This window comes from Bactrocera latifrons, unplaced genomic scaffold, assembly GCF_001853355.1.
Source record: "Bactrocera latifrons isolate USDA-ARS-PBARC rearing strain unplaced genomic scaffold, ASM185335v1 scaffold_84, whole genome shotgun sequence".
Lineage (NCBI taxonomy): Eukaryota > Metazoa > Arthropoda > Insecta > Diptera > Tephritidae > Bactrocera > Bactrocera latifrons.
The window spans coordinates 514,809-530,192 of NW_017537534.1; the positions used below are offsets into that span (position 1 = coordinate 514,809).

Sequence of the window (15,384 nt, forward strand, 5' to 3'; positions counted from 1 at the left end):
AAACTTGTCAGCCATAAATTTGATAAGTAATTTTTAAATGACTAAATTTAGCAGAAAAATTACAAAATAAATGTGAAATGTGAGCTTATTTTAAAGCTTAGAGTGTATATTTAAATATACATAAAAAAACACTTGAAAAATATTAGTGAAACATAGTGAAATAACATGTGTTCGCAGTGCAAATTTTTAAAATTTTAAACGTGAATATTTTAAAAAATATTAGTAATTTTTATCTAATTTTTGGATATTCCTACTCTGGAGAAGCTCCCCTATCCGTACATACCCCATTTCTATGGAAGTTCGGCTTTTTTACCCCTCCGCCAAAGTAATCGGAATTGTGCCATGTCACAATATGTATTTCGATTGCGCCAATACTTATATAAAATCAGTTTTTAAGTAAACTTTACCAAAATATATAAAGTAATAGCCATTTAATAGCTTCCTCAGATGAATGTACTAATGGTGAAGCCTTAATGAGCTTTGTGGGACTTTGTGTTTATATAAATCTAGTATTTCTATATTTTGCTCTTTGTAAATAATCGCGGGTGTGTTATAATTATATGAACATGCATACATATGTATGTGAGAGCTAGTCAACAGCGGAAACAGTGAAAGTGGACGATTGAGAGAACTGAGAATTTAATTTAATTTCGAATATATTGTCTTTGCGAGAAGTGAGACGAAATATCCGTTTGCGTTAACTCGCCGATTGTCGTAATTTTTCTCGCACATATTTAGTAGATATGTATATATGTACATACGTATATATGTATCTATTAAGTTGCACCAGTCATTGAAGAAACTCAAAATATTGTAATTTTATTTTTATTTATTAACAAACCCTTATATATACAATGAATATTATATGTTTCGTATATAAATTTTATATATGTACTTATGTACGTATGTAGGTATTTTCGTTTCTTGAGTGTGGAAGTATTTCCAATGACAAAGCGAACATTCCTATTCCCCTCCTCACCGTCCTAATTTCTCCTGATTTAATATTGATGATGTTTGTGTTGCCTTTCGATTTGTGTTCGTGGTGAGGGGGCGTGTGTCAGTTGACAATTTTGCTTATTTTCCTTTCATAAATATGTTTTTACTTAAAAGTGTTATTCCTTTTCTGTTGTCCAATAAGTTGTGCCAATGCGTCCGATCTTGTGATACAATTCTTGTGATTTTTTTACCGTTTTGGATTTTAGTATTTTTATGTCAGCATTTTCGGCTGAGTAAAAGGTACACAGTTCTTGCAATTAATATTCATATGTATATTTACTATATTATGCACAAGTACATATGTACATATGTTGTTATTCTGTAAGTACAAAGTACAAATGATAATGTGATAAAAAATGTATTGCAATCTTGTCCGCGTTTTGGGTAATTTCTTTCGCCAAATAAGTAATTAATAATAACATTGATATTTATGTGGATATCTTTTGAAATGAATATTCTTCGTTGAATTCGCAATAATTTTGACGGCAGTGTTGCTTGTAAATTGGCAGAAAGTTTGACAATTGTTTTGATTGTTGTTCTTAATAGGCTGGTTAGGGCTGCCACTCTATCGATCTAGTCAGCGATGCTAATAATTTATGGCTTGACAATCGATAATCGGTTACACAATTCTTAAAAATAATAGTAAAATAATGAAAAAAAACAATCAATAAAAGGTGACATAAATCGTCCCAAACCATGGATATGTGTAAGCCCTAACTATATATCCATGATTGGTATATATTGTATGTATATTATTATTTTCCTAGTAGAAGTGTGGAGGAGAGTCTATGCCAAAAAGTACTTCGATGATTGAAAGAAATGTTTAATTAAGGGATTAGGTGCAGTCAGAGACACTAAAAATCACAGTTATTAAATTACATAGTTTTATTTTATAAAAGTAAAAGCTTATCATCATTACCATAAATAAGGTTTTGACTTTACTTGACAGAAATTTCTAAAGAAAATATATTAATTTCATCTAAAATCAATCGCAACAAAATTAGTTTTATTATTACATAATAAAGTGTATATTTATTCATTCATTTGCAATCTACCGATAGATTTTTGAGCTACTGTTGAGCATAGTTTTGAGAAAAACGCAGTGAAGTTTTTACGAACGTTTCAGTTCGCCTGAAAACCCGCTGATAATGATTGAATAACTCGAAAAAGTAGTTGTCGCACTAACTTCAAATTTTCCGAGAATACTTCTAAGCTTTTCTTAAAGTACAATAAGAAAGTGCAAATATTTTATTTGATTATTTTGAATCCTTAACTAGTGAGTGATGATCTAAAGCAAACTTTTCTCAGTATTTAATCTGGGTAGTAGAAATACATACATATATACGGATAAATATTGATATCCCGACAAAATAGAATATTTAATACATACTAACGGTTACTTCGGTTTTTATCTGACTATCAAGCATTCAATCACTACTTTCATTAAGTTTATATCCAGCTACATGAAATGATATCGAGTTAATAAAAGACATTACACATTCGAGAGATGTTTTACTTTTCTTTGTGTTAGGGCTTTGACTTTCATTCATTTTAAAATTTATCAAACATGTCCTTTATATAGCATCTTAACACATACCTTGTACAATTGTCATATGCAACTAAAACATACATATGTACTTGCATATGTACATATACTAGGACGGGAAGATTTACAGAAAGCCAAAAAACAAAAACAAAATCGGTTTATACGGATCATCTGAACAACATTGCCTAAGATACTATGGGTCTAAAACCGGTGCCAGTGATTTTAAAAGCGATATATAGAAAAAAATCGACCGGCTCTAATGTATACCATGGTACTTAAGTGAAGAGATACCTAAGTAACTATTTGAATCACGTGCAATCACTGCGCCTTTTATAAGAGTATTTATTATAAAAAAATCGTTGTGTCGGTATTTGCGTCACGAAACAATTATTTTGGCAAATACGAAGCTTAATATATTTTCAATAATCAGAGTCATTAGTTTCACAAAATATTCCTAAGTGAAATTACAATAAAATGTATCTATACATACAAATAAAATCATATCGCAAGTGCGATCAGCAATTTTGCTCATACACTGGAAGCATTCGAGTGAACCCTATAGTGCAGTGAACTTAAAACCAGTATGAACTACAAACACAACCATTCTGCCGACTATCTTAAGTGATGTCAACATAATGCAATTGTAGAAACTTACTACTCCCTTACGCCATTATTTAATATGGTTCACAAACAATTCAAACTATTTAACCAATAATCGTAAACGGCAGGCTATAGAAAATGGTGATGATTTTTTGCAAAGAAAATGATTTATTGTAAAACTAAAATATTACCTCGTAAATATGTTTAGAAATAGTGTTCAAAATTTCAAAACAATCGGCTTTCAAAGCTATGAGGGGCACCGACTTTAAAATAGTGAATTGTGGGGAAAATGCTCTAAACTTTTGAAATCAAATATATGGTCGACTTGAAACATTCACAATATTCTCAAAATATGCATTAATTTAAGAAAAAGATTTCGTACTAGTTTCTTTTTTGGTCCGGCTTCAGCTATAACTGTGAACTTTTATTTCTGTATCTGATGACTTAAATTATTATATGGATTCTGCTCTGCAGCGTATCGCGTACTTGTAAGCATGTACAATTGATAGTTTAATTATTAAATAGCTTATTTTAGTAGATTCCTTTGTTTATCGTGTTGCTGTTATTTTGCAGTTGTCTTCTGAATTATAATTGTATATTGCTTATTTGCAAATATGTACGCGTGTATATAAGTGATTATTTGTTTACAGAAGTACATATATATTATATTATTCACATAGGATTATTTAATTTTTCAGCACAAATACAAAGTCGAATGTTTAAATACAATCACAGCATAAAAAGTATAATTTAATCTGCTTTTTCAAAAACGTTTGTCACAGATGATTTTGAAATCAGTATTAAATTTTCATGTTTTAGTCCCAAAGTCGTAGATGGAAATGTGAAATACAGTTTTATTTCAAACCATGGTTTTTAGACCATTTCTATTTCAAAGTGTTTTATATTTATTTGTTGAAAATTGTTTTAGATTTAATGTGATTAACTGTGGACTATCCACAAGTTTCTGGCATCTACTCCGTGCAGTGAAATGCCACGCTTCCTTAATTCTAGACCAAAGATCATAACTTTCCAATAACAATCCGCTGGATACTTTCAAGCCAAATTATTGATTAGTTTCGGCCATAATGGCGCGGGAGGACTCAAATGGATTAACCCCCACTTTCTCTGGGCATATTTCTCTTCAAAGTTGTATATTGAATTCGAGCATGCTAGGAATACTGTTAGTGCTCAATTTTGCTTCAATACCACTATGAGTGCTTGAGTTATTTAAAATAGGTAAAGAACCAGAAAATAAACGAGATGTGGGCGTGGTTTTTCCCAAAAATTAAAAATATTAAAGCTGAGAAAGATGGAATTTATATACAATATACGCAAAAGTAATCCTCCTATCAGCAGATGCTATAAATTTTGCAATTGACCTCTAATGTCACTTCTGTTTTGATATTTGTGTAGTAAACACATGCGAAATACAGTGTGGGATATCCACAATAATGTTTGATTTATTTACATATAAAACTGATACAAAGGTTTGGAGACTGAAAATGTTGAGACGTGCTTGCAGGCGTGATGATGCGCCGAAAAAAGGAAGGTGGTGGTTCGTCAATCTGACAGCTTACTTTTGCAGAGTTGCTTTTGGGGTTGCCGTATTACTTTCGGGTTGCCACATTACTTTGGGGTTACCACACACGTAAATAAACAATGGTACGCTACACTGCTCCAGAACTCGGGTTATTGGTGACTATTTATTTGACCAATAATCGGTCGGTGACTTTGGCACAACGTGAATTTCATCGAAGACATCGGACGGTCAGACGCTTACTGGTGAAACACTGCGACGTTTAGCCGCTCGCTTCGAAGAGACTAGTACAACACGAGATGCTGCCAGGCAGACCCCGGCCGTTCGGCAGAGAATATTGCTGCTGTTGCCGAGGATATCACGGAAGCGCCGTCGACATCGACCAGACCGACGTGCCACGCAAATGGGCATCAGTCGACGATGTTTACAGCGAATTTTGGTACAAGATTTGAAGATTTTTTCGTACAAAGTCCAGACTGTGTATCAGCTGTTAGCTGCTGACCGACAATCGCGTCTAATATACGCTCAAGCCGTCCTTAATCACCACCAAGCGGAAGATGATTTTTCATTAATAATAATTATGAGTTAAAGCCCATTTCCATCATATCGGGTACGTAAATGAGCAAAATTTACGCTTCTGAGGCACTGTAAATCCGCGAGTAGCCCACGAAAAGCCATTACACCCGCTCAAAGTCACAGTATGGTGCGCTGTTTTCGCTGGAGGAGTCATCGTAGATTTTTTCTTTGAAGACGTCGCGATCCAAACGGTTACTGTGAGTGGTGAGCGCTACAGAGCAATGATCAATGAGTTCTTTTTGGCGCAACTGGATGAATTGGGATTGGGAAACATGTGGTTCCAACAGGATGGTGCAACGTCACACACTGCACGTGCCCCAACCGATATTCAGAAGGATGCATTTAACGGGCGCCTAATCTCCCGTTTTGCACTGGCCTGCAATATCGCCTTATTTGACCGCTCCAGACTTCTTTTTGAGGGCCTTTTTAAGTCGCTTGTTTATGTCAACCAGCCTCAGACTCTTGCAGCTCTTAAAGACAATATCCGTCAAGAATGTGAGGACCTATCGTCGGAAGTTCTGGCCAAAGTGATGGAAAATGCCATAAAAAGGCCTCAAATGACAATCAACTGTGGCAGCGGCCATTTATATGATATCATATTCTCGACTTAATGAAAAAAAAATTAAAAAAACCAAATAAAAATAATCTACAAGCAGAATCAAAGTTTTTAATTAAAAAAAAAAAAAAAAAAAAAAATACATCCAAAAAACATCCGAAGGTTATGTATTTGGAAAGAAAATTTTACTAATTTTTTACATTATTGTTATGCATTAAATTGTCATGTTTTGAAAATGTTTATTACACACACCACAATAAATAGTACAATTTTATTTCACTTAGGTTTCGCATTCAAAAATATTGAAATTCCCTTCTCGCATTCGCTAAAGCTTTTTGTTGTTTTTGCATTATAGCGGCGTCCAAGTTGTCTACGTGACGCGCTCGTACAATGCAAATGACATACGTTGCGCTAAAATAAAGTAAATTTAATTTAAATTTATGTTATTATGTGCGACATTCAGAGGAGGCATGTCAGAATTAAACTGTTCAAATATCTCATTGTATTTGTCTCACTTAAATTCACTCAAATTCACTTAAACACATTTACTGCTACAATTTCTAAGTCGGCTACCCGACAGTGAAATGCTGTAAAATTTCAACAATGTTCTCCTCCCTCCCCCCAACTCACATACCGCTGCTTTTATAAACGAAACACGACTGACACGCGCATAGCCACAACGGCATCACAACATTCCCATAGCCATTCCTAAGTGGAGCAAACGAACATCTGTGCGCATGTGTGTGTGTGTGTATCTATATCACCTTCTGGCTTTGTTGTTATCTGTTTACTACTTTTTGTTTGCTATTGTTATTGTCTTGTTTGTTTGTGGCTTGGGACTTATCAAATATCGTCAAACAAAATAAAAGCTTCCTCGGTTTTTTAAGCTCCATCGAAATAACAAAAACCATTACATACTCGTAATAAGTAAGCACATATGTATGTACATAGGTGTGTATACTTGTAAAAGTTTTGCTATATATTTGCACTAAATGAACGCAAGGAATTATATACACCGGCAATTGTTTTATAAGCAACAAATTCAGCTATTACTTGCTACGAAACCTTTCGTCTCTAACTTCAGTAGGCAGGGTTTAAGAGTATCAGAAATGCTGATTCAACAGCTCAATAGATGCCTGCGGCAATACATACTTATGTATATCGAGATAGCTTAAGTTGAAGCAGAAATTTTCTATTTTAGTAAAAATATACGCTTAACTTTTATATTCACTATATGGCAACTGAAAGCTTCAGTGCTAAGACACCAGCAAAGAGAAAATATGACATATGAAAAGTGCTTATAGTCCTGATGCTGTAACAGTCAATCTTGCGCAGTTTTGGTTTCATCGATGCCGTTCGCATAATTTTGATACTAAGGATTGTCTACGTTCTGTGAGGCCAATTATTGAAAGATATGACATGGCCCACTTAGGCAAACTGAAAACGGGAATCATCCACCATGGACTGTGCTGAAAGAAGAACTCGCTTAGAAGCAGCCAACTTTGAACGAGGAGGAAATTATGTCGCATTAGGTCTAGCCAAGCTATATATGTACATCGATGGTGGCTCGAAACTCCGGGAGCATGGTTGGGACGGTTTTATGCATCTGCATCTAGTATGAATCTCGAACTAAATGATTTCTATCTGTTCCTGTTCTGTGTAACAGAGGTCCACCTGTTCCTAACCTGCTGACATACATATATACTTATTATTGTCCTTTTGCGTGGAAGCTCTTCAGCCAAATATTGCGTTAAATTTGTATATCCATATCCATATATTTAAAAACAAATTTTAGGGAATATTTGTACATACTCATATACATACATCCATCTATATGTATTTTTATTTTGAGGTACCGCGAAAGTTTTTTTCATTCAATGTAATTCCCACAACTTGAAAATTAAAACAAGAAAAAGCGTTAACTTCGGTTGCACCGAAGCTAAATACCCTTCACAGGTGCATTTATATTAGTGGCTATGTGTTTGGTTTGTATGGAACCTGTCCGATCTGAACAATTTTTTTCGGATATTATATTGTTGCCTTAGAAAATTATCTATATCTTATTAAATGCAAAAGTTTTCCATACCAGCACTAGATTCAGATCGTTCAGTTTATATGAAAGCTATATGCTATAGTAATCCGACCGGAACAATTTCGGAGATTATATTATTACCTTAAGCAGTAATCCATGTAGATAAAATTTCGTGAAGATACCACGTCAAATGCGAAAGTTTTCCATACAAGCCCTTGGTTCCGATCGTTCGGTTTGTATGGCAGCTATATGCTGTAGTAAGCCGATATGAATAATTTCTTTCGATATTACATTATTTCTATGAACAATAACTCATACCAAATTTCGTGAATATATGTCATCAAATGAGAAATTTTCCCATGCAAGCATTTAGCTCCGATCATTCAGTTTGTATGGCAGCTATATGTTATAGTTAACCGATCTGAACACTTTTTTCTGAGATTTCATTGTTGCCTTAGAAAATAATCTGTACCAAATTTCGTGAATATATCTTGTTAAACGTGAAAGTTTTCCATATAAGAACTTGATTCCGATGGTTCAGTTTGTATGACAGCTATATGTTATAGTGGTCCGATATCTACAGTTCCGACAAATGAGCAGTTTCTTAACGATAAAATGACGTGTAGTTAATTTCAAAACGATATCTTAAAAACTCAGGGACTAGTTCGTATATATATAAACAGACGGATAGACAGACGGACAGACAGACGGACATGGCTAAAGCGACTCAGCTCAACATACTGATCTTTTATGTATATACTTTATAGGGTCTCCGACCCTTCCTTCTGTGTGTTGCAAACTTCGTGACAAACTTAATATACTCTGTTCAGGGTATAAAAATAATTTGGTGATGCTTTGAGAAAGGACGTATGTAGGTTAGCCGTTCCGCGTGTATTAATGCTTACCGTACCTATGATAGTTTCTGGTTTAGTAACGCTAAATAATTTAAATTTTCGTTTTACATAACATGCACTTAACATGAAAAAGGTTTATTATCGCTTTATTTGCTACACACTTATGTACATATGTATGTAGTATATGCATTCGTAAAAAGTATGCATGTATGTATAGTATGTAATAAGGTTCTTATTTTTGCCATTAGCACCTTGGAATAAAAAACATGTACACACCTTCATCAAAAGCGGCTCACGGAGCAATAAGTCGGAATGTAAATAAGTAAAGGAAGCACTCAGTTATTTTCGAAATGAATAATGCAAATATTGATCACGCCTAGTTTTTAATTTCCATAAACAGACATACATATGTATGTATGTATTTACAATGACTCGCCTATACTAAATAACTTTTAATTTTTCGAAATTCACTTTATTGGGAGATAATAGCAAATTATATAACTTCCTCAGTTAACTTTGTGAATCTAACTAGAGTAAAGGGTAAACTTCTATAGTCCCAGGTTCAGACAGGTTAGAAATGCTTTATATAAGTAAGTGTACCCATCCATATTATAAGTAAACTGTTTTCGGGACTTAACAATAGAGTTTGCCTACCAAGAATTTATAGTGCAGATTTATAGATAATTAACATTGATAATTAAAATGCGTCTGTATGTATGTTTAATTTCGCACGGGGCACGTAGACTTCCACGTTTGCTAATGGCATAGTTGGCGGGGGCTTGTTCACCGGCACATTGTTGTTTTGTTAAAAATAACAGAAAAACATTTCTAGAATACTCATGTGGGCAATTATATAGTAAATAAGCAAAGTCCATCAATTGTTGTTTTATCTAGGCAAAATGCATACACGCGCCCGACTTCCCTAGGTTTTTTTTGCCTTTCTTGTTTTTTGTTTTTCTTCATTGACGGTGAGATCATACTTGTTATTGTTTTTATTCGCCTATTTTATACTATATTTTATTCTTTCTGTTTTTATGATTTCGTTTTTGACCGACTTGGCCTCCAAAAAGTCATAATCAGTCGACGTCGTCGTCGCCGTCAAGATGACTACGTCAATTCGCTTTATCGCTGTCGAGAGCATAAACACATGCATACATACATACGTGTAATCGCCGAAAGCAAACTCGATCAAACTCGGTCGCAAAAGTATTCGTGTGGCTCGCCCGTGTACATTTGCTCTCTGGAATAATCGACTCGTTCGCGCATACGATCTTTCTCGCTCAAAGTGGTCGGTTTCTTAATGATTCGAACTAAGCTTGTGGCCCACTGTGCGAATGATTTCATTACCTTTCTTCACATACATACATACATATATGTATAAAAATAAAAAAAAATACATACATATGTATGCACATATATCGAACTTAATTGAAATTGTAGATTGTAAGCGCTAACAGTAAAAGTCGGCTATAAAAGTTGCCTACAATTCGCAATAATCGTCTGTTTCCGAGGCAATCGTCAGTTTCCATGTGGGCCTACCAAACACCCTGATGGCAGCAGCCCACTCGTCCACTTGACTTACTTTATTTGAAGTGCTTTGAAGCAACCGTATAACTCACTATCATAAATAAACAAACCACTACAATATTTAATCGCCAGCATATAAGTATATGAATGTACATATGTATGTATGTATGTATGCATATGGCATATTGTGCCTAGTTAAATTTTATTGCTAAATAAATGTCTTTGCTCGGTTAAATTGCCACATATCGGCAATTTGACTATTGTATCGCAGCTTGCAAAAGCTACCGGCAAACACACTGTTTTTGCTTTTATTTACATATGTATATACATACAGTCGTGGTCAGAGAAATAGCATGGTCAGAGAAACATAAATTATTTCAATTTGTTTTTAGTTTTATCAAATATCGGAAAATTTTCTACGTTTGTATACATACGTATGTATGTATGTATGTCTAGACTTCCACGACTTATAACGGTCAGATGTTGCTTTTATCATGCTTACTTTTTTGTTGTTACTCCTTACAATCGCAACCTAATGAAATTTGTTTGGACAAGGAATTAGGAATCATTGCGTTATTTGTGCAAAAATTCATTTTTAATTAGCAAACGTTGAAAAAAGAGCATTATTTAAACTGTAGCTGTTAAATAAAATGAAAACATTTAAAAAAATCGGTGGAAATTTGCATTGTACTCTGGAAAATAGGAGAATGGTTTTTGATCTTTACAAAAAAGGGAAAAATTATATTCAGATTGCCAAAACTATGAATTATTCGAGAAAAATTGTGTATGGGTTAGGTTAGTTTAGGTTAAATAGCTGATCCAGAGAGATCGCACGTGGACATAGAAAAGATGATTCTGTGTTCGAACTTATAAATTAGAAAAACGGTTAGTAGCCAATACAAATTTGCACAGGCGTTTAGTTTCCACTTCCGCCAGTTGGGTGGGATGCGTGAAGGTATGCGCTCCAAAAATGGTATATAACGCAATAAATTTTGTTAAAAGAGAACCTGATTTGTTGAAAAAAGAAAAAATCCTTTAAACTCCTGCAGGTAAAACAACAAAACGTGCTGATAGAGCCATCAATCCATCATCCTTTGAAATCTTCCCGAAAGATTATGAATTTAGTTTATTAATGACATGGGTTTAGCCTATATTGCTTCAGATGTTAGGCATATACATAACTCGATATACAACACAAAAACCGTTAAGTAAGGCGGTAGTAGCGTGATGGTTTGGAGCGTGCCTTCCTGTTGCGGCGTTGGACCATTGTTGAGGATAGATGGTAGATTGGACCGATTTCCACATCTCAACATTCTCAAAAATACTATGGAACCATTCGCATTCGAATCGATGAATGTGAATTGGATTTCTATGACTATGATCCAAAGTACGCAGCTAAAAGTCTGATGAATTGGTCACTGCAGAAAGTATTGACGTCCTAAGCTGGCCAGCGTAAAGCCACAATTCAAACTCCATTGAAATGTTAGGAGCGATGGTAGGGTGCCGATTGTAAAGATTCAATTGAAACTCAATATTTATGTTTTTAAAGAACAAAAAAATGCTAATGAAAAAGAAACTGTTTTCTGGTAATACTATTAACAAACGTTGTTTTATTACATGCTGAAAGTGTGCTATTTCTCTGTCCATCACTGTATATGTATTTATAGGCATTGTTTTAATTTTTAACTTTGCTCATTACTCATGTGCTTGAAATCTTGTTTACATTTTATTTTGCTGAACTTTGCAAGTTTGTGTTTGCCTCCACCGGTTATTGACTTTATAAACTTGAAGAAATGCAAATAAATCGAGTTATAAAAACACTCATAAATATCAACACATAATTCGTACATTTGTGCATACCTAACTCATATGAAAAAGAAAGTTCGTTAAGTCACATGTTTTACTTCTGAAATGTTTCCGATTTTCTGGGAAATATAAAATAGTTTTATTCCCAGAACACAACAAACAATTATTTTTATTATACCGCCATAATTCATTCTGCTGATGCATAAATGATCAACACGACGAGCTGAGTCGATTTAGTCATGTCCGTCTTTCTGTCCGTCTAGATCCTCAGTATTAGAGATCTCGGTCCGACATTTTGCGCACGTCCTTTACTCCTCAAATAGCTGCTTATCTGGAGAAACCGTTGATATGGGAACACTAAAGCATACACCCTGTCCGGAAGGTATCGGGAATTCTTCATTTCCCCCTCTCATCTCCCGCTTATATGTCAGTCGACCTGACATAAATAGCTGCTGTATACACACTAGTTGACAGATCACGCTAATTTTTGGCACCGTAGTTAAGGACAATTTTACCAACCTAGGAACAAAAAATTTACTTGTCTTCCATATAAGCAGGAGATTCAAATGAAGAATTCCCGATACTTTCGGGACAGGGTGTACAGCTGTCATTAAAATTGAACGATCATGCCTTTGTATTTTCCTGAAATGTGAGTAAGATTTTTGTCCATTGTAATGTGTCATCGTATTGAAGATGTCGCCTTGCCTGAAATCTCGTTTGGTATCGAACAGCTCGGAGAAGTCATTCCAGATCCTGTCGCAGCTTTTGGTATTACTGAAAAAAAGCAGCTTTGAAATCGATGAAGAAGATGTGTGTGTCGATCCTCTTCGCACGGGTCTTTTCCGATATTTGAATGGGGAAAATCTGGTCGATTGTAGATTTTTCAGCTCGAAAGCCACACTGTTTGTTCCCTCTGCCTTTTTGTGGGTTGGGCAGAGCGCACTTAAATTCTAATCGTCGTATGTACTTCGTCCGATCATATTCTACAAAGAAGCTGATGCATGCTCATGATCAGTTCTTCGCCGCCGTAATGTTTTCTAATGCGGATTTACTGTAATGTGTATAGTATAATTTGTGTTAAGTGTATAAATGCAAAAGCTGTGAAGCATTTCATTTATTGTACAAATTAAGATGAAGTCTCAAAATTAGAAAACAAATAGAAACCATTAAATACTTGACGCGGGGAGTAAATAGCCAATTTTCTAGCGTTGAAAGTGGTACTTCAAAACCGACACATAAAACTAAGAGATTGGATTTTATACCTTTTTGGTTGTTCGATTTGAGATACTTGCCATAAAATACAGCTGCTGCCCCGAATTTTGGATAATTTTAGAACTCATTACCATGCTTCCTTAGATACCTTACATGTTTGAAAAGTTCATGAGAAGAGCAATAACTAATAATTTTTTATTATCTCATTTGATATGTTGCTTCTATAAATTTTCTTTTTTAATAGATTTATTTGTTTTACTTTTTAACCCAGAAAGTCTTTAATTAAGTGAAAACAACACTTCTAGTTTAAATTCTTCTCTACTTATTCTCCTTCGTACAGGTCAAAATGCATGCGAGAAGAAATCCTATATATTCCTGCGTAAAGAGCTGCCCGTGCGTCTGGCGAATATCATGAAGGAGATCGCGTTGCTGCCGGATCATTTGCTTAACACCCAATCAGTGAGCCAGGTGAGCTCATGGTACGTGCAAAGCTTCGAGGAGGTGCTGGAGTTTGAAAAGGCAGAACCGACGCATAGTAACTTGGAGAAGTAAGTACTGCAATAAGAATCACTGCTCCGATCGCAGCTTTCCATCTTGCTTAATTAACGCAGGTTAAGAGTAGCACACTGATTTATACATACATGGTATGTGGGTGTGTGTGATCACTTTATGTTTGACTTGACTTGAAGGCGCAATCTGCTGCATCGGGTTAGCATTTTCGCATGTTTTATGACTAACATATTATACAATACGCAATGCTTACAATAAATTACGCAATGCTAAGTTAATTATGCCCGGCATAATAAATCCTTCATAGACACCTAAATTTTACTGTTTGCACTTGGCTGTCGCACGCATCTATGAGCGCATTCACCACTTATAATATTTATTGTATTGTATCTACATACATATGTAGACATGTTGTGTAAATACTCATTTACTTCGGCCTACAATAAAGTTGAGATATGGTTTTAATTAGTTCCATTATCGCTTCCATATCAGGTTTTGCAACACTTTGGTGCACATACGCAATAGGCACAGTGATGTGGTGCAAACAATGGCTCAAGGCGTCATCGAAATGAAGGAGCATCAGGGCGGCCCCGTTGATTGCGGCATGGAATCGTCGATACAATACTTTCTTGATCGTTTATACATGTCACGCATTAGCATACGAATGCTAATCAATCAGCACAGTGAGTAAAACCTTATAATTTTTTATAATTGTATACCCTGAACAAGGTATTTTAAGTTCGCTACGAAGTTTAAAATATCCAGAAGGAAATCAAACTGAGCCGATTCTTGTCTTCTTGATTATTATTATTTTTTTTTGTTTTTGCATTTTTGTTAATTTAAGTATGATATCTATCTAACCGGAACGGACCTGGATTCGCATTCCTCCAAATTACCTCAGGAATGTTTTCTACCGCCACAGCAACAGCTACATTGTCCGACTGAATATACGCCAAATAGTCCCTCAGTTATTGGGATGTCAATCTGAAATTTTGCACACGTCCTTTTCTTCCTAAGAATGCCAATTTGGCATAGATTATTTACCAAGGCAACAATATAAACTCCAAAGAAATTGTTCAGATCGCTGTCTTACAAACTGTAAGATCAAAATGTAGTTCTTGTTTGGAACCTTTGTATAATACTTCGGTGCAGTCGAAGTTCACGCTTTTTCCTGTCTTTTTTTTGGAAATTTATTTAAATAAATAAATTTAAAAAAATAATAAAAATTAAATAAATTGTTTTTTCTGCTCACAGCTATACTATTTGGCCAGTTCCCCAACGAGCAGGGTCGTCATATTGGCTGCTTGGATCCGGCCTGTCAGATCTCATCGGTGGTAAGAGATGCTTATGAAAACGCACGCTTTCTCTGCGATCAATACTATCTGATCAGTCCGGAACTGGAAATCACTGAGCATAATCCACACGACAAAGCAAATAATCCCATACGCACTGTTTATGTGCCCTCGCATTTATACCACATGCTTTTCGAGCTGTTTAAGAATTCCATGCGTGCTGTTGTGGAAAATAACGATCAAGATAAATGTGAAAAGCTGCCACCCATTAAGGTGCTCATAGCGGAGGGCAAAGAGGATATATGTGTGAAGGTATAAAAACAAGGTTTTGTTCAATTTA

The 15,384-nt window shown here is 35.0% G+C and overlaps 1 protein-coding gene across 2 annotated transcripts in view; it reads left to right on the forward strand.

The window, feature by feature from the left end:
- Positions 1-15,384, forward strand: part of LOC108977112 (pyruvate dehydrogenase (acetyl-transferring) kinase, mitochondrial) — a 39,840-nt gene that overhangs the window by 13,946 nt on the left and 10,510 nt on the right. For both annotated transcript variants that reach the window (XR_001994013.1, XM_018946645.1), the window contains exons 2-4: positions 13,583-13,790; positions 14,245-14,435; positions 15,007-15,356. Coding sequence is in view for 1 of the 2 variants with exons in the window: in XM_018946645.1 (XP_018802190.1) it covers positions 13,583-13,790; positions 14,245-14,435; positions 15,007-15,356 (749 nt within the window). In the remaining variant the exon portion in view is untranslated. The remainder of the gene's footprint in view (positions 1-13,582; positions 13,791-14,244; positions 14,436-15,006; positions 15,357-15,384) is intronic.